Raw genomic sequence first — 25,203 nt, 5'->3', positions numbered from 1 at the left:
TTAAAACGGGAATGAAATCAGCTACTCTATGGTGTTCCTACTCAATCTGAGGTGTACGACTGTGGCCAAGGATTTCCACCCGGGGAAGCATAGAAAGTCAGAGAGAGTTATCTAAGGCTCATTCTGAGACTTCTTCAGGATCAGATCAGAATGGCATTGGTGGAGGCCTGGGACTAGATTACTTAACCAGGCATCTTCTCAGCCAGTTTGTGAATAGCGAGGGAGATGAGGGGAATAGCGTTTGCACTACTTTGTTTTGGAGTGGGTTGATGTATGCATTGTAGGGGTGCCCCACAGAGCATGCAAATAACTCATGTCAGATTGCCCAAAATTCTGTGACTGAATTACAAAAAGTCATGTGTAAATTGGAATATAATTAATCTATGTAAAAAAATTTGACTTTGAAATTAATTTAAGCACTAAAAGATAAATATGTTCTATTATAAGATTGTGGAGGGGTGTTGCTCAATTTTAATAAACTGTGTTGCTTTTCATCAGAGACATAATTTTTGCATAATAAGAGTAATTATGTTGCCTTTTGAATGTAATTGCTTTTTAATATTTGTAAAAAAAAATTATTTGCCATATGGTTATAACCATATATCATCCTTTTCTGTTTTTCAGGGAGAGAAGAATATGTTGCAACATTTAAAGGATCAGAATACTTCTGTTATGACTTGTCACAGAACCCAATCCAGAGTAGCAGTGATGAAATAACATTATCATTCAAAACCCTTCAAAGGAATGGTCTGATGCTTCATACAGGGAAATCTGCAGATTATGTAAATCTGGCTTTGAAAGATGGTGCTGTCTCACTGGTCATTAATTTGGGGTCAGGAGCCTTTGAAGCTTTGGTGGAACCTGTGAATGGAAAATTTAATGACAATGCCTGGCATGATGTGAAAGTAACCCGGAACCTCCGTCAGGTAACAGTACAAAGGATGATGTGGAAAATGTGGAGGTGTTCCTTATTTGTGTGTGGAAAAAAAAATCAAAAAAAAAATTAATGCACACATTTACAAATTAATTGATCCAAACTAAATATATTTAAATTATTTATCTTTTGAGTTGAAATGAAATTGGATATGACAAATTATTCATTAAATTTTACTCAAAAATTCCCGAGTTAGTTTACTTTATAATACCTGAGCAAATGCAGATCCAGAGTTATGTTTAAGGGTTCGAAGATCAGTGGGATATGTCAAAAGAACTTGCATCACATCAAGTTGCGCAGTAATGGGATCTATTACATATATTTATTGATGAAAGTTGTCTATCTCTGTAAAACAGAAGAAAAATGCATAAAATCCCTTAAAATTATCATTGACACAAGTTCATGTTTTTGATCTATGATGTTTGCATAATAAACCCAGGCTTTATGATCTGGTTTATGATCATGGATAAAAATTTCCAGATGGTGCAACTCAGTGAACATGTTGTGAAATTTAGGCAAATTACTAGCCATGGTACTGGAGTAAACACAGAGGAGTGATTTTAACTATACCAGCTCGGTGGAAACCAGGAGGGTGGGCAGTTAAAATCGACCAGTTTACTTACCCACCCTGGGGCCACCGGGAGTCAACCATTCCCAATTTTAACCTGCTTTACTGAATGGACGGCAAGGACACCCGCTCGAAGCCGGGTGGGGTAGGGGTGCTTCTTTACGTATGCATGACGTGATCGAGACCCAACCTCAGTTTTAGCTGGATGGCCTGAGCGGGAAAGCGTTTTGGCTTTCCCGCCAAGTGAAGATAATGGGAAGAGGAGCCAGGGCCAGAAGAGGCCCAAACAGGTAATATTTTGTTATGTCCTTGTGGGACCAGGAGGAGGAGCAGTGCTCTGCCCGGCCCCACAAAGAAAGTTTTGGCTTCCCCTGCCCTGGGCTCCAGCTATCCCCCTGCCCAAGGTTTCCAAATGCGAGACCCACACGAGACAGTCCCTGAAGACAACCCTGCCACCTCCCCGCTGTCGGTGGACAGCCTCTGGGCTGTGCAATGTTCCTGCTGACTTTCCACCCATTTCCAGTGCAAAGTCGGCTGGCAGAATTTAAATGAGACCTGGGAGTTAAAATAGCCTGGGCTTAATTTCTGGAGCAGTCAGTGAGTTTCTAACTCAAATCACTGCCCACCTGCCCTAAACTGGCCCGGAGTTAAAATTGGGGCCAGAGTTTGCACAGGTATCCATGTTCATGGCATTTTTGACCCCACCTATCGTAATGTTAAGTTTTTCCTTCTGAATCTGGAGCAAAGTAATTGTTAGGCACTGATATGTTTTACACCAAAGCGTGCTCTGACAAGTTATGCAAAATAATTTTTGAGCAATGATGCTGCATATTGGATGTAGCTTCAGTCTCTCAGTCCATTGAGCTCCTGATCCTGGTTTGTGATCACACACCTTTTTAAGAGTTAGTTGAGAGCATTATTGGTGTGGATCAAGGAAGATCTTGCCTGCCCACCATCCGTCAGCTGCAGTCACACTGGAGAGAAAATAGAATACCCTCAAAACAAAATTATAATATTAGATTCCATTCCCTGTTGTGACCAAGGCAGGAAAGGCAAATCCTTTGGGAAAAATCCTTTGGCATTTCCGTTAACTCAAATATGGCCACAAGAGCATCTGTACTTCTGCACATTAAGACCCGGAATCACTTTCACCTAAGCTGCCTGAGATGACTAATGAAGATCAGATGGCAAGACAAGATCACTGACACTGAAGTTCTTAAAAAAGCTCACATGCCAAACATAAATGCTCTGATCATGAAGGCACGGCTACACTGGCCAGGTCATGATGTGACTGTCTGATGAACGAATCCTGAAGAAGATCTCTTAAAGAAAGAAGAAAAGAAGAACTTACATTTATGTGGCACCTTTCATGACCTCGGGACATCCCAAAGCGCTTTACAGCCAATAAAGCACTTTTGAAGTGTAGTCACTGTTATCATGTAAGAAATTTATGGCACATTGACAGCTGGAAAATGATTTTGTGGTGTTCAACTAAAGAGAACTAAAGACTGCTTAAAAACGACTCTGAAATAAAGCATAATAGACGTCCATAAGCGGGAACAACTTGTTCAAGATAAGAAAGCATGGCAAAAAAACATCCATGAAGGGCCTATTATAGGGGCCGTTACATTGCTGATGTTGAATGTAAATGCCAGCTGAGGAAGTCTCACTTGAAAAATCAAGATTCCCAACCTGGTGTATCCGGGATCTACTGTTCAGTCTGTAGACGCTCATTCCAAGCACAAATAGTCTCATCAGTTATCAAAGAACTCACTGCAAAAGGTTAGATGATATTCTGGGTGTCTTCTTCGATATTGAAGGAAGGACTGCACAATCGCAATAGGTTAAATACATTTAAAATAAATATAAAAATAATGAGATTATCCTGCCCCAGGTGCAGATTCAGTTTTTTATAGGCCCTGATAGTCCTTTTGTTCATCATGTATCATAAAAGAATATGAATACTAACAGCTAAGAATGACACTTTAAAAAAGGTAAGAGAAAATAATACTAAATATCAAAAAGCCAAGTATAGTGAAAAGAGGTAAAGTGGAGGTTTTTTTTCAGCATGATGTTACTAAACAGATATGAAGGGATTAAATAATTAACACCTGCTCTTCATCTCATGACAGAATCATAATTCTGCCAATAAAGCAAACCACACGTAAATAAGTCAAAACAAAAAACTTTACGGGGCTGGAGTTTCTTTCAAGATCCTGCCCAAGATCAATGGAAAATGAGCAAACTTGCCCATTGAGGTCTATCACTGCCTCCTTGTCCCAACCTTAATTTCCCTTCCCTTTCCCCATCCTTGTCAAGGTCGCACCTGGCGCCCACCACGTAGAAATGTCAGCTTGGAGCTGTTTTTTCGGTACCAGGAATTAAAGTTCTACGCAGACACAGAGGAGCCGATTTTCGGATGGTGGAGCGGGTGCGTTGGGGGCGGGGGGCGGCTCGTAAATGGCGGAAACCCGGAGCGGGGTCGGAGCCCGGCTCCAACCTGCTGACCTCTGGGTTCCCCAGTGACGTGTTCGGGTGCGCGCGCACCTCCCGAATGCCGGACTCCCACAGCGGGATGATCATTTACATAGTTAGGCAGATGGTTGAGTTACTTGAGAGGCCTCATTGAGTGGACATTTTGGCAGGGGTGCAATTTTGAAGGATCCTCAGTGTTTTCCCCGTGCTGTGGGAAACACTCCCTGTTGGAGCAGACATGTTTCAGCCAGCAGCCAATGGGAGATGCAAATGATTATTTGACAGGTGGGGGGAAAACCTCATTTATTGCAGCAGGGCACTCTGTCACGTCAGACAAAGTTTTGGCTGTAAGACATTTGTGTTTCCACTCAAAATTCTTAACTTATACCCAAAACTCTGCTGTGCAAACACATTTACCCACTTTGCAGACCCCCTCAAACTCACACCGTCAGACGAGCAACGTCACCAGCCTCGCCAAGCACGCCGTCCACCTCCGCCGCGTGGAGCTCCACAACACTCTGCTGCACCACAGGCACCTGCACAAGAGCACGGTGGACAACAGCAGAGAAAGCAACGTCGCAGGAGGCACAACCCTCGCCACAGGGCCTACAGACCGAGGCTCAGCTTCTTGGACCTCTCTGAGGCTCAGAGTCAGTCGCCAGGTAGTCGCGGGCATCTGTATCCTCCTTCATGCTGAGCTGCTCCCGGCTGGCCTGAGCTGCATCTCCTTGCCTGTTGCTGTCAAAGTCACCACTGCCCTCAACTTCTTCACCTCCGGATCGTTCCAGGGTGCCGCCGGGGACATCGCCGGGGTCACTCAGTCGTCTGCACACAAGTGCATAAAGCAGGTCACCGATGGCTTGTTTCGCAGGGCCTCGCACTACGTTAACTTGGAGTGAGGCATCACTGAATCTCAGAGCAGCCTTTCCCCTTGTGTAATTTTGGGTGTTTGCTCCAGGAGCAGCATTGGAGGACTGCCCCTTTAAATAGGGCTCCTCCAGCTGACAGCCTGTGATGCGGGTGCGCAGTCCACCTGCTGTGGAAACCCAGAAGCCACGTTAAGTGGCTACAATTTACCCGCGATCAGGTGGGGAATGGACGGATTTTACTGGGCGAGTTATCCACGCGCCCAGTCGCCACCCCGCCCCCCCCCCCCCCCCCCCCCCCCCCCACTCCTGCTGCCATCCCGCCTCCACGATAATATCGGGGCCAAAGTCTTCGATGGTAGAATTTATTATAGGGAATGAAATTCACAGACAACACACAGGATGATGTGAAGGCTACAGAGGACTTCACATTACAGTTACTGAGCTTAGTCACAGGGTGACTATCCCCTGGGTCTTCCCTAACTTTCCTTATAATTGTATTGCTTTTTGTTATACAGCCAAAAGGTCATAAAATCATATCTCCTCCATGACCGTCAGTCAAGGTTTACACTAACTTACATCAGTTCAGGCTTCCAGAGAGTGGGTCTCATAACTAAAGCTGCCCTTACATGTACAGAAAAGGTAAAGATCTAGCCGTCAAACTTAGATATATCTATTAGAAAATCAGAGCTTACACAAGACTATCTTATGTGATGACAGTTGGTACCAGTCTTGCAAAGGGGCCTCGGTGATTTGAGCTGTCTTGTGACATTCTCCAGATACTAAACTGTTCCAGCAAATTTCAGGAGAAAATGTATTCTAACCGCAAATTGGAGACCTGAACATAAAATGGATTCTTTCATAAAAAAACCTTTGCTGCTCGTATGCCTAACAATGGACTTGGGTTCTTGGTGGATTTTCTTGCTACCTGCCCTAGCTACAGCCAATCCATGGGACCACCAGTTGAAGCCTGGGGACAGGATAGCAAAGTGAAGCCATTGAAGTCCCAGGATGGAAAAAGAGGACCTAGTAGTGGCCTTCTTTTCCTCTAATTTAGCCTCAAACACTTATCTTTGTAGGTCTTAGCCAATTCCTAAAAAAAATATTAATATCCTCTTTGTGGTTCTGCTGCCATCTTTAAGTTGCCGGCCAGCTCCTCTCGTGCTGCAGCGAGTCTAAGAAGTGAATTGATAGCTTAAGATTCACAGTACATTACAAATTTCATTGGGCGTGAAGTCAGCACAGGCTTCATACCTTGTATTGTAATGAGAACTTCCTTGCAGTTTACTGCTTTAATTCATTTAGTCTGAAAAGTAAAGATAAGCTGTGAATTACTGTTCAACATCAAATGTTTTTACCTTATATATCAGTCATTTTAATGCATCTTTTCTTGCTCATATTTGTAATTGATAACCTCCTCATCCTTATCAGAATAAGTCCTGTGTGTTCTAAACATAGGCATTGGGGTCATCGGGGATTAGATAAAAGATTATAGTTGCATGAAGATTTAATACACATTTCTCAAATGCATGCTTGATAATACATTTTTAATTTATTAATTCCAAAAGTGCTAGCATCACACAAACCTTTATCTGGATCTGTCTTTGCTTGGGTAATAGGAATTGAATCTACCATTTCAAATTGACTTAATTCAATGGAATACCTGGTTGTATGCATAATTGAGCAGATCAAAAAGTAATTCTGTTCATTCCTTTAGCCAGGTCTTTCTTTGTTTTGTTGCAGTAAAGTGATCCTTAACTTCATCGGTATGTCCAAAGGAAGTTGAGGAATTGGAAAGGACTGTAGTAGGGTTCTGTGTGCAATTATTAACAAGATTACTTAAACTTCTTCTTAAATGGGTTGACTGTACAAAGCAAGAAATGGCTTTAAAAATCTGTCAATTACAGACTTAAAAAAAAACATTAAACAACAACAATGAAGGTGATATTTAAACTAACTGTCATGGGTTCAAAGTAAGTATAGAGTCCCTGTTCATGACTAAGGGTTAGCAATATTAACATTTTAATACTGCTATTAATATTATTGATGGCATACTTGTTAGTCTGCTTTTTTCTTGTAAAATTATTTTGCCTTTCTTATATGTTACTAACATGCTTAATAACTAACATGTCATTCATGGAATGTGTCATTCTACTAACCGTTACCTTAATCAAATAATGTACTAACATGGTAGTGACCATCATATTTTTGAGTAACAATCGTTATTCTGTTCACAGTTTTAATTTCCTTTCTCCCCCCCTTCTCCGCAAAGCACTCAGGCATCGGACACGCTATGGTAAACAAACTACATTGTTCGGTAGATATCATTCTAATTGTTTCTTAGTTTGGGTTTGCCGTGTGTTTTCTTTCTTTACTGTAGACATCATTAACAAAAGAGGAACTGGGGTTGGTACTCTTCTGCTTACTTTGAAATCCTTCTTTCATCTGTTGTTGACCTTCTTTATCTGTTTCTATCAAATTCTATTTAAACTACTTCAGGGGCATCGTAAAAGTTACAAGCGTTTGCATCAAGCTGTGGTTTTCGGGGGATCAAGCTAAATGGTGGCTGGCCCTGGTTCACTGGCTCAGCCAGTTCCTGACCATACACAATGCATGGCATGAAGACGTGGACTGGGAATGTCTGAAATGCTACATCCATACATCTGTTCTTCGTTGCAAGCAATTTTGGTGTCTTAACCTTCTTTTCAGTTTGCTCTTGCATGTGCACATCAGTTTGTAAGACCTGAGTGTGCTTCTTATTTCAATTGTTTTCCAGCAGGTTTGTTTTTTTTGCACGTTTCTTTTATTAACAAAAAATAGAGGAAAGATTAAAAAGGGCAGTTGCACGATCAAATAAAGCTAGAGCTCTGTCGGTAGTGCTTACAGTGATGGTAATACAGTTGCTCCTATTAGCTTGTGCTTTGTCTGATGGGATTTATATTTCAACCAGTTGCACGTTTCTAATCTTTAAACGCATATATTAGATAAACTTACTAATATTTACATTTAGCTCAACTAACTTACGAAACATTCTACTAACACCGTTTTTGTGTCTGCTAAAAAAAAATTTTGTTGCATTAGGGAAAATATTAACTTCAATTTTCTATTTGGCTAACTTTTTTTCGAAAGTAGTCTGGATCTTTTTGGGGGGTTATTGGACCAGCAGCTGAGAGCACTGAGACTAAACAGACATGAAAATTGGTTGCTGTCTGCAGGTCTTACACAAGAACCTGAACTAGAGTCTTTTACCTTCATATGAATATTGCATCTTTTTCTTGTGTTTTGTTATGTAGGTGACAATATCAGTAGATGGAATACTGACAACAACGGGCTACACACAGGAGGATTACACCATGCTAGGCTCTGATGACTTTTTCTATGTCGGAGGCAGTCCTAGCACTGCTGATCTTCCAGGTTCACCAGTCAGCAATAATTTTATGGGTTGCCTGAAGGAGGTAGGTTCATTTTCGAATAGCATAATGTAGGTGGGAAAAAATATACTTTTAACCATAGTTTTAAAAGGTTTGCATTCACCCCTCTGTGGGTCGATCATCAATGCGCATCCCCCTCCAGCTGGGAGGGAGAGATGGGGGAATGATGGAACACTTGAGGTTCTGGACCATCATCACTGGCAGGAAACACATTTCAAATAGGGTGAGTTGAATAACATACATTTTTTCCACCCTTCTCCATATAGCAGTTTGACAGAGAACAAACAAAACTCATTTAATTAAGGTAGGCAGAATCCAGTGACGGGCAACTTATGGATTCCAATTCATGGCATCTAGTTTGAAGGCAAGTTTTCTGCTGCTTGTGTTACTAAATGTGGCTTATATTGTTGGTTTAATTTTCTTCTTAATTATCTTTGCAATAATTACTCACATGGAAAAATATGCAGTTACCTAATTAGAAATGAGGAGAGAAGATAATGTCAAGGTTTAAGCACAAGTAAGACTCATTCATCAGTAGACTGAAAATCAATTGAAGATTAAAATGCAGTCTTTGATCGTAGATATTGACTGTATGTATTCTTGGTCTATTCTGTGCAGAAATTTCTTAAAAGCAACAGTAGAATGATGAATTCTATGAGAATTCCAACAAGATGGTATGGATATAGAAGTGGAGTTTCGATGAATAGAAATGCTACTTTTTTCTTACTAAATTGTGTTTTTAGCAATGTTATAGCACTGGTAAAGGTATTTTCTTTACCAAGATCAAAATGCCACAGTTGAATGGTATAATTATATTATGAAACCTAGACATGGTTGGGTGGTAGTCTAGCAAAACAAAAAGAATGGTGCTTTTTGTAAATTGCTGCTCCAAACCAATGCCCAGCAAATTTGATGTTTAAACAGTGTCCTGCACATGGAGACAGTGAGGTTGTCTTCTCTACACAAAAGCGCAAATCACCATTTTTGGTTCCTTTGCACAAGTCATTCAAGTAGTTCAATTTGTGGCTCATTAATATTATTATAGTATGCAAATATAAACATTGGCAAAAGATAATTATATACCTTCATATGTTTTTGGCTATATTCCTGCATCAGTAATTGACGACGGAAACTACAGATTTCCAAACAAGTGCTTTGAAGGTAGTTATTAAATAAATTGATTATTATTGGGCAATTTTCAACCTCGCTGCATTGTTTTCTTGCGAATGTATGTGTTCCAATTTGTAGTAGTACTGAATTTAAAGAAAAACTCACAATCGGATAGTTGCAGGATGGTGCCATTGAAGTAGTTGCAAGTGTTTTTTTTACACATTGATCTGCATCGACTCCACTTCCAATACATTTGATGTAGAGCTTTAAAATAACACACAGGGCAACGGATCTTTTGCAACTGGAAATGCTCCAGAATGGAAGTTTTCACCCATGCAGTTATTTCACAAATTAAGTTCAGTGTAACCTTTGTTTTTCCCAGACTGACACCAATGCCTATTTTACATGTCGACTGTTGCAGTGAATTAAACAGTATATAGTGTATGCAAGTCAAATGACATTATGAAGCAAAGTTTACCCCAATTCAAAGCCTTGCCTATTCACCCAAAACGTGAACTCCAATCAAGCCAGCCCAGTTCCCTTAAAAAGCATAGAGAGTTGTGCTTTGGATTTTGTGAATGCGCAACTACATTGTTTGCAAGCACAAAGAAACTACACCTTAAGAAAAACTTAGGGAGTAATTTTAACCTAAGTTAAAAAGTTAGAAGGTTAAAAAGTTTAACCTACGTTAGAAAGTAAGTCTAGAGATTCTAAACTGCAAAGTTGTTTGGCAGAACTGGGTCGTGCAGGAGGTTAGCACACTGTCCTTTCACTTCCAGGATCTGGGTTTAAATTTAGAATAGACCGATGGAATTAGAAATAAAAACAGAAAATGCTGGAAACACTCAGCTGGTCAGGCAGCATCTATGGAGAAAGAAACAGGGCTAATGTTTCAGGTCGATGACTTTTCATCACAACTGGAAGAATTTAGAGGTTTAACAGTTCATAAGCAAGTACAGAGGCAGGGAAAAAGGAGGGAGGGGGAGGAAAGAACAAAAGGGAACGTCTGTGATAGGGTGGAGGGCAGGAGTGATTAAATGACAAAATGGGACAATGAAGAAACAACAGATAAAGACCCAGAGGAGGTATAAATGGTGACAGCAGAACTGTAACCTGCAGCTGTTCTGAGAAAATGGGAGTGATGGTTATGATCTGAAGTTGTTGAACTCAGTGTTGAGGCTGGAAAGTTGTAAAGTGACTAATCGAAAGATGAGGTGCTGTTCCTCGAGCTTACGTTGATCTTCATTGGAACAGTGTAGGAGGCCGAAGACAGAGAAGTCAGAGCGGGAGTGGAATGGAGAATTAAAGTGGCAAGCGACCGGAAGGTCAGGGTTACGCTTGCGAACTGAACGGAAGTGTTCAGCAAAGCAATCACCCAATCTGCATTTGGTCTCCCCAGTGTAGAGGAGACCGCATCGTGAGCAGTGAATACTCTATACCAAGTTGGAAGAAGTACAGGTGAATTGCTGTTTCACCTGGAAGGAGTGTTTGGGGCCCTGGACGGTGGGAAGGAATGAGGTGAAAGGGCAGGTGTTGCATCTCCTGTGCTTGCATGTAAGGTGCCGGTGGAAGGGGAGTGGATGTTAGACAAGTTGACCAGGTTGTTGCAGAAGGAACGGTCCCTTCACAATGTTGAAAGGGTAGGGGAGGGGAAGATGTGTTTGGTGATGGCATCACGCTGGAGGTGGCGGAAATGGTGGAGGATGATCCGTTGAAAGTGAAGGCAGAAATGTAGGAAATGGAACAGACATGGTCGAGAGGCCTGTCAAAACCACGGTGGAGTGGAATCCTCGGTTGAGAAAAAAGGAAGACATGTCAGAAGCACTGGTGTGGAAGGTGGCATCGTAGGGACAGATGCAACAGTGACGGAGAAACTGGGAGAATGGAATAGAGTTCTTACAGGATATGGGATGGGAGGAAGTGTAAATCAAGGTAGTTGTGGAAGTCGGTGGGCATATATAGGTATTGGTGGACAGCCTAACCCCAGAAATGGAGATAGAGATCTCGAAGAAGTGAAGAGCCGGAGATGGACCACCTGATGGTGAAGGAGGGTTGCAAATTGGAAGCAAAGTTGATGAAATTTTCAAGTTCAGGGCAAGAGCAGGAAGCGGCACCAACACAATAATTAATGTACCAGAAAAAGAGGTGAGGAAAGGGACCTGAGTAGGACTGGAACAAAGAATGTTCCGCGTAGCCCACGAAAAGGCAGGCATAGCTAGGATCCATACGGGTTCCTATAGCGACACCTTTTATTTGGAGGAAGTGAGTGGAGTTAAAGGAGAAGTTGTTCAATGTAAGAACAAGTTTAGCCAGGCAGAGGAGGGTGGTGGTGGATGGGGATTGGTTGGACTCCACTGAAGGAAGAAGCGGAGGACCCACAGGCCATCCTGGTGGGGAATGGAGGTGTATAAAGGGACTGGATGTCCATGGTGAAAAGGAGATGGTCAGGGCTAGGAAACTGGAAAGGTTCAAGTGGCGGAGGGCATCTGAAGAGTCGCGGATATAGGTTGGAAGAGACTGAACAAGGGGAGAAAAAAGAGTTGCGATGGGAGGAAATAAGTCCCATGGAGCAGGAACAGGCGGAAACGATGGGTCTACCAGGGCTGTCCTGTTTGTGGATCTTGGGAAGGAGGTAGAAGTGGGCCATGCATGGTTGGGGGACTGTAAGGTTGGAAGCCATGGGGGAAGTACTCCAAATGGAATTAGAGTCTCCTTTGGCTGCTGAATCAAGGGTCCGAAGTGAAATGAGTTTTTGCAATTTCAATCCAGTTCTCAATAGAAACAAGTCCATTCAACAAAATTGCTCAAGTATTGGCAGTAAATTTAAAATCTCACTTGGATTGTCCCAATGGATGGCTGGATTGTGAAATAAAATGTAATGCTTGTGCAGTGTAGGTTGTTTTTCTGAGGCTGTGATTAAAATACATTGCTGTGACAGAATATGGGGAGCATTGTCCTCTATCAGACTGTGCTAAATCTGCAAAATCTAAACAGAGAAGATTTACTGACAGAAAATGTTACATTTATTATTGAAATAGGGAAACATTGGGAAAACGTGCTTTGTAATATTTAATACTATGCTCCTTAAATTAAGAAGGCTCTAATCTTACAGTTCTAGTGCTATTCCTCATTTAGTAAATTTATTCACAAAATTGAGGGATGGAATTTGACAACATTTTGTTCTCAAATATTATTTCAATTACCAATAAATCCACTAGCCTAAAAATTTAGCCATGCAATGATTGTTTCTCGGGCGTTAAACGGCTTCCTAAGCCCCCATTATGGTGGGCAGGAAGCGAACATTCATTATGAGCCAGAAGTGCCCTGGCCACCATATTGGTGTAGGCAAAACAATCAGCGTCCAGGGCCCACACCTGAAAGAGGCGTTAGGCCCCTTTATTTGCATCTGAAAAGGACCTAACATCTGTTTTTCAAGCCCTATTTTGCTCTGAGGCAGCTGTATTCAGGAACACCAGGTTTACATGTGATCTAACAGGCTGCCCTTAAAGGGACCGTTGTAGACCACAACCAACAAGGTAAGATTTTAAAATATACTTACCCGAATGTGGAACCAGGAGGAGCACATTAAAACTACATGGGCCACTGCTGACCACCACCCCCCTCCCAACCCCATCGCGATCTCACCCCCTCCCGATCTTGGCCTCTGCCCTCCCCAATCCTGACCTCTGCTCTCCCCGATTGCCGCCGACTGCTACTCACCATTTCCGATCACCAGTACCCTCCTGACCTGATTGCTGTCCCCCTCAAACTGATCGCCTCCTTTCATTCGCCCCCCTTCCCGGTCCTCTTTAACGACTTACCTGAAGGCTGATGCTGGCATTGCAGCGGCCCGATCTTCTAGCCCTCTTCTCTGGCGAGCTCCCTTTTAGGTGTCCGCAGCTCGACGGATCAATGATACTCAGGCCTGAGGCTCAATATCACATGTGCCTCGGGCCTATTCATTTAGGTGTGGGGATTGCTCCCTGCGCACCCATTTTTGGGCACACTCAACTTTCTACAGCAATGAATTTTTCGCTCTGATAAGTTTGTACACATGGCATCTTTGTTGGTTGGCAAAATTGCATTCATACCAGTGTATAGCTTACATTGCCAAGTTTACAGGTGATAAAAATTTGCATTAAAGTGGAACCTATGCACAAATTGTAAGAATAAGTCCATCTCCATCATTTATAAATCTGTGCCTTGACAATTGAGAATATGGGTCCTGTTTCATGACAGTAGATGATATGAAGTTGGCATTTAATAATCTTCAGAAATAGCATAATTTTAAATATAATGCTAGAGTTACATTTCTGCATTATATTGATATCCCACCTCTAACCTTTGTTTACTATATCAAACAAAAAAAATAAAACCACCAAAAGGATTCAAACATAATAGAAGCAACAGAAAGGAGATAAAAGCACATATCAACTATATCTTTTGCTAATATAGATTTGTAAAGGCACTGCTTCATTGTTAATTGACCAAAAATCCCGGACGAGCTGTCATTATTCCCGAGTGGACTACTGGTTAAGATTCGACTCTTTCACTGCCATGACCTGGGTTCGATTCCCAGTTAGGAAACGGACAGTTGTGTAACCATTCTATGATCCTATAAATTTCTGGGCTACGGGGAAAGAGCGGGGGAATGGGACTGACTGGATCGCTCTTACAAAGAGCCGGTATGGGCTTCATTGGGCCGAATGGCCTCCTTCTGTGCTGTAACCATTCTCTGAAAAAGTGTATTTGATTAACAAACACTCTATATGAGTGAATGTATAAATATGATTTTTTTAAACAAAGAACTGGTGATATAATAATGATAAAAGAATATTTATTCTTGCCTGGTGATTACCTGGGCAGCTGATATGTGACGACTGTAAAATGCAATGGCCCAGAATTTGTTGTCAAAATAAGAGTGAGTCTAGCAGTGCTCACCATTATTTACACTCAAATTGTACAGCAACTTCAGGCAAGGGCAGATGCGCAGTTAAATGTAAAAATCTGGAAGTTGCTGTCCGGGGAGTGCCGCTCCACTGTTAGCTTTGCAAAAACAGCATCTCGCTGTCCACCTCACCTTTGAAATGTATTGAACAGCGTGGAGTTCCTGTACTGATGCAGATATGAACTAAACTCACCACAGAAAGTTAAGGCTTGTCCATTTCAGTCTACGGACCGTTTTAATGGCATGATAAGTGTTAACTACAGCCAAACAACCTCTCTGGCACTGAAAATTAACTATTACAAGTGTGGAGTCCCATTCCTTCAGCTTTTAATTGTTGGAGATTTAAAAATATATATTTTTTTTTACTTTTTCTTTCTGTCTCTTTTTTCTCTCACTCTTAATTCACTTTTTCTTTCTCTCTCTTTATTCCTCTTCCTGTACCTGATTTGATATTGAATTCACTATTCTAACTTACACTTCCTACTCAGTCCTTGCGCTATTAATTTCACTGTCCTTCAATCTGGTTAACAAGATACACAGTTGTTTGCCCTGTTCACACAGGTCCCAGATGCCCTGTAGAGGGCACCATGCTGTTTCCCTCTCACACTTCCAGGAACTTCTAGTGCAAAATCTCCTGGAAATTGAGCGGACAAGGGCAAGTCCAACTAATGGCGGGCGCTGTTTGTTGACCAGCTACTGCAAATTCTGGACCAAGCTGAATGAGCTGGGGTTCATTCAGTTTGGGATTGACACATAATACTATAAAAGACACTGAGTGTAGATTTAATCAGAAAATTTGATCACTTCACTATTTTTTTCCTCACCAATATTTTCCTTGACTCCTTTCTGATCACCCTGTGGTATTTCACTCAAGGGGCCATTATTCATGTCCTGAGTGTCCATAAGCTATTCAAGGTCCTCGCCTGATGTCCACACACATGCACTTCCAGCAGAAGTCGTTGGATCGCAATCAGTAGTGCAACTAACAATTTCCCATGCCATCATTCCTAGAAACATTAGGTAATAATGGAGACAGGGTGTTTCATGACGGGGGTATTCATCAAGGGTGCACTAACTAATAAAGTTGAGGCAATCTTTAGCTGAAGGTTTGTTGATGCTCTTAACAATCTTTAATAGAAAACCTGTAAATGCAGTTTCTTAACAAGGTTAACAGTATTCAGCTGAAAGCCTGAAAACATGCTTATCTTACATATCCCAACTGTTGAGCCTACAGAGTTTATCCCTGATAGGCTCAGATTTCCACCCCAACCTTAGTTCACAACTCATTGACAGTGGTGGAATTGGATGTCCTAAGTGTATAACCATCGATTTCCACCTGAACTTCCGTAGTATTACGAATGTTCACTGGGATCAGGACCGAGCTTGCAATGACGGTAAGCAAAGTCTGATGTCGTTTCACAGTAATGACCTCTTTCCTTGTACCCGTGTCTTGCTCGTCCTGATTTCCATCTTTGAACACTAACAGTACAATTAGGGGAGTACTCATCCAGGTTGAAACCTCATGTCGGGACACTGTTCTGGGTGGGGTGATATCACACTGACACATCCACGTGCCCTTGATCAGAGTACAGCAAGGTAAAGAATTCTTTATACCCCTCTGCTCACGCAAGCTCTTCCTTATCTGGATTTGTTATTCACATTACTTGACCCCTTGTCAGAACTGCTCAGGGTCTGTGCGTACACAAACTCACTATAATTTGACATGCCCAAGGTCTCCATATTCTCAACATATTCTCAACTAAAACTGGAAGAGCAAATGGCTCGAGATAGGTATGTGATGCTGACAAAATGAGGACCTTAGATATTCTTTATCTTGCTTTCAGCATCACCTAGCTCAGCCTGTCTTTCTGTATTCTGGGTAAGTTTTAACTTGGACATTTCATGATCCTTAGCTACTATCCTACGATTCCTAACTATCTTATGTTTATAAGCGTGTGCTGTTTATGCAGTAAGATGTCTAATCTAAACGTGAGTCGTTTATATGTAATCTAAGCGTTAATTTTATTTGCTGAAAATGCCTAACCTTAGGGCGAAGGAAATAGCTCCTGACCCCTCACCCTTTAATCAAAGCAGCCAATCCCAAGTTCTGGGTTTTCTGTGACAGTTTCTTAATCGTTTCAACTAACACATTGTACTAATTAGAATTATGAGGACAATTGTCTGGGCTATGACAAAACTAATTGATATTATCCTAGCCCATGGATGCTGACCTATGTTGTAAACCATCTCCCACCATACATGATTCCCAAGGGTAAATGTCCCCTTTTTATTGTCAGCATTACATTGTTTCATATGCATGTCAGTCTTTCAATATTAGCCATGATGTGGAGATGCCGGTGATGGACTGGGTGGACAAATGTAAGGAATCTTACAACGCCAGGTTATAGTCCAACAGTTTTATTTGAAAATCACAAGCTTTCAGAGATTATCTCCTTCGTCAGGTGAGTGAGTGAATGAGAGGTTCTCAAATCGCATATCTTATATTAGGCTGGGAATCAAATGTGTCGTTGGTGTTCAGACAGGTTAGCCACGGAAAACAGTACGTCCCAGTATACTGAATACACAATGGGTCAAATTACACAGACAAAGAGAGAAAGAGACCCGAAAGGCAGAGAGAGAGAGAGAGAGAATGTCCAGTTGTATTAAAAACAGATAACTTATTTTTCCCCCTGCTGGTGGGGTTACGTGTAGCGTGACATGAACCCAAGATCCCGGTTGAGGCCGTCCTCATGGGTGCGGAACTTGGCTATCAATTTCTGCTCGACGATTTTGCGTTGTCGTGTGTCTCGAATGCCGCCTTGGAGAATGCTTACCCGAAGATCGGTGGTTGAATGTCCTTGACTGCTAAAGTGTTCCCCAACTGGGAGGGAACCCTCCTGTCTGGCGATTGCTGCGCGGTGTCCGTTCATCCGTTGTCGCAGTGTCTGCATCTTGGGTTCATGTCACGCTACACGTAACCCCACCAGCAGGGGAAAAAAAAAGTTATCTGTTTTTAATACAACTGGACACTCTCTCTCTCTCTCTCTCTGCCTTTCAGGTCTCTTTCTCTCTTTGTCTGTGTAATTTGACCCATTGTGTATTCAGTATACTGGGAAGTACTGTTTTCCGTGGCTAACCTGTCTGAACACCAACGACACCTTTGATTCCCAGCCTGATATAAGATATGCGATTTGAGAACCTCTCATTCACTCACTCACCTGACGAAGGAGATAATCTCCGAAAGCTTGTGATTTTCAAATAAAACTGTTGGACTATAATCTGGTGTTGTAAGATTCCTTACATTTTTCAATATTAGGGTTTGTAACTACAGAAGTAATCCAAGAAAATTGTTTCCTTTACTACTTCTCAGTCTAAATCTCCAACAGCCCCTGATGACCCCGCACGCCCTTATCTAAGGTCCTCATCTTGTTAGCATCACATACCTTTCTCGGGCCATTTGCTCTTTTCGTCTAAGTTTCATTTGGCTAATATTACACATCATGATACAGACAAAGAAAATCATAATACATTGTACAGAAAGCTACAGTGTAATATATTATCAAGAAATCATGAAGATTCTTCAGCTCTCTTTTTACCATTATCCATCTTGTGGATAATTCTTGCTAAGCATTATTTCTCCATTGCCCTCAGTTGTCCCAATTTCATTGTTAGCTTACAGGAAACCAACCCTGAATTTTGGAAATCGAAATTCTATGTCCCTCTTTACTTTAATTAGTTAGTTTCTCTATGGAGCATGTTCAGTGCCTTGAAAGGTTTACTCACTCTGCTGAGCCACATTAACCACTCCATGTCGTGCTGTTGTCAAGTAACCGAGCTTGTCTGAGACCCGTTCTTCAGTGCATCTTCATCATGCATTTCCGCATATTAGTTGCTTCATATTTGCGCACACACCATGTATCCAAGATCATGCCACACTTGACATCAGAGATAAGCCATTCTTGGGCTTTCAGGTTATCTTATCAAAAGATTGGGGGATGCCTGGAGGTCTTTGCTTATCTTCCCCTGCATGGTCCCAATGTCTCGGGTAGTGGCTTGGGCTATCAAATGCATTTTTCTTATTGTTCAGTATAGACAAGGATACCAACATCTCCACTAGAACGCTATCAATTAAGTACTCTCAACTACACTTTCCCGACTTTCACCAGACCGTACATTAATACCAGATTGATATCTTCTGGTGAATCATGCCCAGGTGATTTATGTTATTCGTGGGTACACTCACACATCTTTCCCTAACCCCTTTCTTTAAGTTCCTGAAATTCACCCATAATCACTTAGGACAATGAACTTAGACCCCATTTGGTGGTGTACTTTTCTGTTTCTATCTTGTACATCCTTAATCACTTCCTTTCATTCGATTTAACACACCCCATTGATTACCATTTCATCCCATTCATGAGCCCTGGAGGAACAATACAATATTATCATTAACCCTTAAAACATAGACTAAACATTCCCAACTTGGTCCATGTTATCAGCACATTTTTGTTTATTTTACTTCACCTCTTCTTGAACCTTTTATTTCTCAAAATATCCCGTTATATTGTGCTTGAGTCCATTTTGTCATTTCAAATTATCCCAATTCCAGAGAGCAGTACAGTTGGACTGACAGGACTGGTCAATGTTCAATTTTATTTCCCCAAAAAAACTTTCTTCTTTGATACACGGGATTGGGCAGGAACCACTTAGACTGGACTCTTTTTTAAACTAAAATTTGATTACCCCATTAAACCTCAGGTACATTTTACCTTCACGAGTGCTTTAACAGCAACTCATATCAATTTATCTTATCAATTTCAATTTCACAAACAAATTATGCCCAGGCTTGGTGGTTTTACCATAGGGACAGAAGTGCTTGTAATTAATTTTGGAGGTAATTCCCAAAACTTCACCCCACATTGAGCACTCTGTCTTGGAAGATAATAAATGACCCTGAATGGGTTAATGCCAAGCCTTTGAGAGATCAAGGGTGCTAAATTGGGCCATGTAGCGTCCATTGTTTAGACGCTACACGGCCTCTCTGCCATCCAAGATGGTGTCTTGGATGTGTGCGCATGTTTCCAGCATGAGGTGTGCTGGACGCCATCTTGGTATAGGAGTTAGCGCAGGGCAGATAACGAACGCTGGAATCATGCAAAGTAGGGAGAAAGTGCTTCAGTCAGTGTGCAAGACTGATTTAAAGTGATAAACACCATTTTGGGACTTAACGCTCAACTCAACGCACAGTCTTAACCCCGAACATCTGAACGTGTCTTAGAGTGCGTGGAGGACCTCCCACCAGCGCTATTTAAAGGGGCCATGCAGGATTTACAGGTTAGTGGCTGGATTAGTGCTTCTGGCTGCCGAGACATTTGTAACTGTTTTTGGAGATCTCCTAGACTTGAATACTAGGACGCGGGGACATAGCCTAACATTTAGAGCCAGGACTTGCAGGAGTGAAGTTAGGAAATGCTTCTACACGCAAAGGGTGGGAGATGTTTGGAATGCTTTTCTGCAGATGGCAGTTGATGCTAGCTCACTTGTGAATTTTAAATCTGAGATTGATAGATTTCCGTGAACCAAGGGATATGGGGCTAAGATGGGTACATGATGTTAGGTCACAGATCAACCATGATCTCATTGAATGGTGGAACAGGCTCGAGGGGCCAAATGCCACTGCCACTTGCTGCCTCCTAATATGCCCCACCTTCTCCTGAAAGAAAGCGGGACGTGTATCTGGGTGATGTGCCTGTCATGGCTGAATAGCTGCCAGTGTGTGTGGCCTGTGAGTTGTGGGTGGGCGGCTTGGAACAATGGTAATGTGTAAGGGTGAGAGGAAGCATCTGGTTGGAAGAGTTGAGTACTGATGGAAAGAGTGAGTTTGTTGGTATGTGGGTCATGGGGTTTGTTGTGCATGGTGCAGTTGGTAGGAGACGCCACTTGACAGTTCACCTCACTCACCTTGACCACTCGTGTCACCTGGCATTGATTTTGTCTCCCGCTGCCTTTTGGATATATGTCTGGAGGGCCTCTTGTCCCCCCCACCGTGGATATAGGATGTCCTTCCTTCTGTCCACCTCTTGCACCAAGGCCTCTAATGCATCAACAGAGAACCTTGGTGCACGCATTCTGGCAGGCCTGGTACCAACTCAGATCAGCAGATTGGTGAGGTCTCCTGTGCAGTTTGGAGGATGTGGAATTTAATAGTGCGCAATTTTTATTCATTGTAGACAGTAATCTTTTATTTTCAGCAAATAATAGGTACCAGCTACCTTTAAGAGATTTCTAAGAAACATCCTCCCTTTAAGAGATTGAGCTCCCCCTGGTGATGGAAAGTGCAAATTGCATTGATTCCACGTGTAGGGCCTGGAATGGAACGCTGATTGCAGGTGAGTCCTCGGGCCGGCCGAACCTTGCGTCCTGCCTGCGCAGGGGTCATTGGGCGCAGGGTAATAGCGCATCACGCTACCTACGCCCAAAAACGGCCCTTACCAATTTTTCCCCCAAAGTCTTAGTCCAAATCGCCACCGCGCTGTGACATTTGATACTTGCCGATGTCTGCAAATAAGGTCTTAAATTTTTAACACTACTGGATATCTTCCTGCACCAACGGTTCTCCAGCAAAGGTTGCTCTGTAACTTTGTGAAGCCATATTTATGTCAAACAACAACTCTCGGTAATCCTGCACCAACAACACTCGTGGTCCCAAAAACCATGGTCCACTGTTTCAAAAGAAAAGAAAAACAGAAATTCCATTTTGGCTACTCTTGAGAGTCCAAGGGGTTAATTTGTCACGTCATGATTTCCTTCTGTCACCGTGGGGAAATACTGTATCCATTCAAATTAAGAAACTTAAAAATGCCTGATATACGTTTACATTCAGCAATGCAAAATTGTTGCATAGTGAAGATTTAAGCAAAGTTAATCTGATACTAGAAAAATTAAAAACAGCTGTCTGTGGAAGGGGTTAACTTCTTTGCAGTAAAAAGAAGATGGAGCCAGATATCGTCAGACTCACGCAGCTCGCGTCACACAGGCATCATGTAATTTTTTTTTTAAATTTGCCGAATGAAGAAGAACCAAACTCCAAGAGGTATCTAAAATGTTATAGACTCTTAGATAGTTGGTCCAACTACACAATATCTCCAGATTGTTGTCATAGAGATAGCAGGAGATCCTCTAATCATTCTTTTCTTCCGGTCACTTTTTTTCTGACCACAGTCAATCACAAGACCAAAGGATGCTCTCAGTTTGCTAACAGCTTTAACATTCCAGTACAACCAAGATGATTAAACAAGCAGAATCACCTCAAATGTCCCAAAATTTTAACAATCGCATTTATGCTCTCCGATACTCAACACAACTCCAAGCACATCAAGTACACTCAACATTAACTCCTTATCCACTTCAAATCATTAAGCATGGGTAAGAAATTCCAAAATGCCAATTTTTCTATATGTGATAATCTCATGTCTGGAATTAGGGACTCTCACATAATTTGCAATAACCAGAATTTCACCATGGCCACAATGAAAGTCTGGTTTTCAGAGTTTAATAGGTTAGTTAACCTCAATAACTCCAATTTTAATTCAACAATATCTTAAATTAAGCACAAGTCAGAACAGAAAAAAATATCAAAACAGTATGTGCTTACAAAAACCCAGTAAATTATGTCATCTTTCTTTTTGTTCTTTCTTCAGGCGCCTTTCCAAATAACTGTAAAAAAAACTGCACAAAAGGGAATAAGAGGGCGGAGCCACATCAGTGGCATTGAAACTTTCACACATGCTTTTTAAAGAGACAATATGCTGAAAAAGAAAGAACTCCTGTAGCTTATAACTGGGAAAGGGACAGGATATTCTCCATTTTCCTTCTTTATTTCATCATAGACTAATTTAACCTTTTTCACTTAAACCAATTTTCAATTTCTGATATTTGCTATTTAACCCCATTCTATACAAATTCAAAACTTCAAGCTCACAATCCATGTCCTCCCCTCCGGTCCCTCCATATTGTTTAACCACATGCACCATACCCTGGTGTGACTTAAGCTGTTGTCTAAGTTTCCGGATTTCCCTGTGGCATTTAAGATACTGTTTACCCTCCATCTCCTTTTTATTCCTCTTTTCCTCATCTTTCAACCTACCCTTCAGAACTCCAACTTCCTCTCGCAACCTCCCTAACTCTTGTAGTTCAAACAACAAGACTCCTGATTTACAATCATCCTATTTAATATTCTTCCCCTTCACCAGTTCCTTCATCTTGTCCTCAACCTCACACATAATCTGAAAGTTTTTAATTAATAAAGCACAAGTTCCTAGTTTCCGACAACTATCAATCTCATCTGCCATTGCTAAACACATTGCCTTTTTTAAAAAAAAACTCTTTTTTTTCCCTCCCCAAAATCATGAGTCCATGCGAGGATATAATCTCTCGCCAAGTTCAACAACCCACCACCAAAATCGTGAATCCATGCGAGGATAAAATCTCTTGCCACATTAAACAAAGCACAGCAGTACCGCCCCTGGACTATTACACAGGGCTCTCAAATGACCCAAAGTGCCTAATCCTAACTTTGTCCGCTAACAGGTACAATAACCCAAATAATTATACTTCGTACAAAACTGCACCTCGTTGCCCTGTGTTGGAGTGCCAAATGTGAGTTATCTGTTAAAAGTATCAGTCTCTTGCACAAGGAAGCTCAAGGATGTTTTGTTCCAAATTATAAAGATTTTATTAAGAAGTTACAATATAAGTAGTAAAAATGTTAAAATTGTAAGAGTACAATCATAACATACGATTTAAGACATTGGTGTACAACCTGGCAAAGCTAACATTGACAAGGTTCCAAGGCGATTACTCTCGAAGGTCCTTGTGGTAACACTTGAGCGATCCAGCCTCGCTCCGAGAATATTCTAACTGGTACGCTTTAACTCTCAGCTTATATATGTTATAATCACCCATTAGTTCTTACAGGACCTTGAGCACCCTCCTCCCTTTTTGGGCTCGCACATCGATCATTCTTTCTGTCATATTCCACAAGAAGGCCGAAACAGACGACGAACGGCTTCCCATGTCATCATCCTATAAACATTAGATAATAGTGGAGACAGGGTGTCTTATGATGTGGCATTCTTCAAGGGTGAGGCAATCTTTAGCTGAAGGTTTGTTGATGCTCTGGACAATCTTTAATAGAGAGCCTGTAAATGTAGTTTCTTAACAAGGTTAACAATATTCAGCAGAAAGCCTACAAACGTGCTTTTCTTACAAACACCGGCCCATTTTCCCCTCCTTAACCCAAGGCATTGTAACCAACTGTAACACTCCTATCACTGCCGCAGCTAAGGTCACGCATCTCAGCACAGACCAGAGGTCAAACCTGGGACTTTAATCTGTGGTTGATTGTGACGTTAGTAAATATGACAATCACCTTAGTGCCAGGGAGTTTGCTCAGTGAGCTGGGCATGGAGTGAGTTTAAGAATGTAGCCTAAATTTGGGTTTCTGATGAATATTAACTGCTCAACCTTTACTTACGGTTTAGGATGCTACTTGGACCTATGATTAAAATATCCTTTTAAGTCCAGCAGATGAATAATGCTTTCTGAATTTTAGGAATTTTGTACTAGCAGGACAAAACTATTATAAAATGGAACATTAGAAAAGTAACTATATCTGTGGCAAACCATACACTAAGATGCATTTAGTAATCACAATTTGATTCACTGCCTGTTTCTGGCCTGTGTCCTTGGTTGTTAGAGTGGTGCTGTGAATGGTTGTGGGACAAAGGAAAGAACCATGCTTCCAGGACAAACAGATTATAAGTCATGTGTTTCAGAAGAATCAAGATACTTTTAAAGCAGAACTTAAATGCAGCAATACAATCCTTGGCAGCTCAGTGTGGCACATTCATATTATTAAAGAGTTATTGCTATTTCCAGCTGCTTCATCTTTCTTTTCTTTACACATGTTTCTGTGAGAACTGCCCCTAGAGGGTTTTCAATTTATAGTAGTCAATCCATGATCAATCTACTCAATAATATAGTGATTGTTGTAATATAAATTATGTTATCAGACTTGATTTTCCTTTGATGATTCCAAACATTATGTAATAAGGCATAATATTGGTGCTTACTGCCATTGATACAAAATTATGCAACTATAAAGGCATGTTAACATAATTTCATGGTTTTAAAAATAGTATTTGTTGGTAAAAGTCTAATTTCTTGTAATGTGCAAATAAAGCTGCATGAATCTTTAAAAGGTTAGGATGCATATTCTTTCTGGTGAACCGTAGGTCAACCAATCACATGTTGAGCATTATCTATACAATAATGACCTAGTAAAGAGCAATCAGTCTAGACTCAGAGGGGTAGATCCTGCCTGACCAACCTCCTTAACTTTTTTGAGGAAGTGACACCCAAGTAGACTGTGGAAATGTTGTACCGAGACTCTCAAAGGGCATTTGACAGGGTTCCACGTGAAAGCTTTTTGGTTAAGCTCATGGATATGGGGTTTCAGGGCAAATTTTGGGAATGGATAAGAAATTGACTGAAGGATAGAAAAACAACTGGTACTTATAATAGGAGTTATGTCTGGATGGGGGTGGGGGCTAGTAATTGGGGTTCCACAGGGATCGGTTTTGGGATTAGTACTAATTTGAATTTACAGTGACTTGAGTTCAGAAACTCAATGTAAATTGGTCAAATTTGCTGATGCTCCCAAACTAGGAGGGGCAGTGAATTCAGAGGAGGCAGCTCAGAAATTAGAAAACAATTTGGAAAATGTACATGGGCAAAACAATGGCAGTTGAAATTTAATGCTGACAAGTGCACATAGGAAGGAGAAATGGGTACAATGTTCACTCCATGAA

At 41.5% G+C, this 25,203-nt stretch overlaps 1 protein-coding gene across 10 annotated transcripts in view; it reads left to right on the top strand.

Annotated features, from left to right (window-relative positions):
* The window catches only part of nrxn1a (neurexin 1a), a 1,536,646-nt gene that overhangs the window by 504,106 nt on the left and 1,007,337 nt on the right, over nt 1-25,203 (top strand). For all 10 annotated transcript variants that reach the window (XM_067988977.1, XM_067988981.1, XM_067988978.1 and 7 more), the window contains 2 exons: nt 625-926; nt 8,137-8,298. In XM_067988977.1, coding sequence (XP_067845078.1) covers nt 625-926; nt 8,137-8,298 — 464 coding nt within the window. The remainder of the gene's footprint in view (nt 1-624; nt 927-8,136; nt 8,299-25,203) is intronic.

This window comes from Heptranchias perlo, chromosome 8, assembly GCF_035084215.1.
Source record: "Heptranchias perlo isolate sHepPer1 chromosome 8, sHepPer1.hap1, whole genome shotgun sequence".
In the NCBI taxonomy this organism is placed as follows: domain Eukaryota; kingdom Metazoa; phylum Chordata; class Chondrichthyes; order Hexanchiformes; family Hexanchidae; genus Heptranchias; species Heptranchias perlo.
Note: the sequence above shows the minus strand (reverse complement) of the source record. Positions and strands in the feature narration are given on the sequence as shown.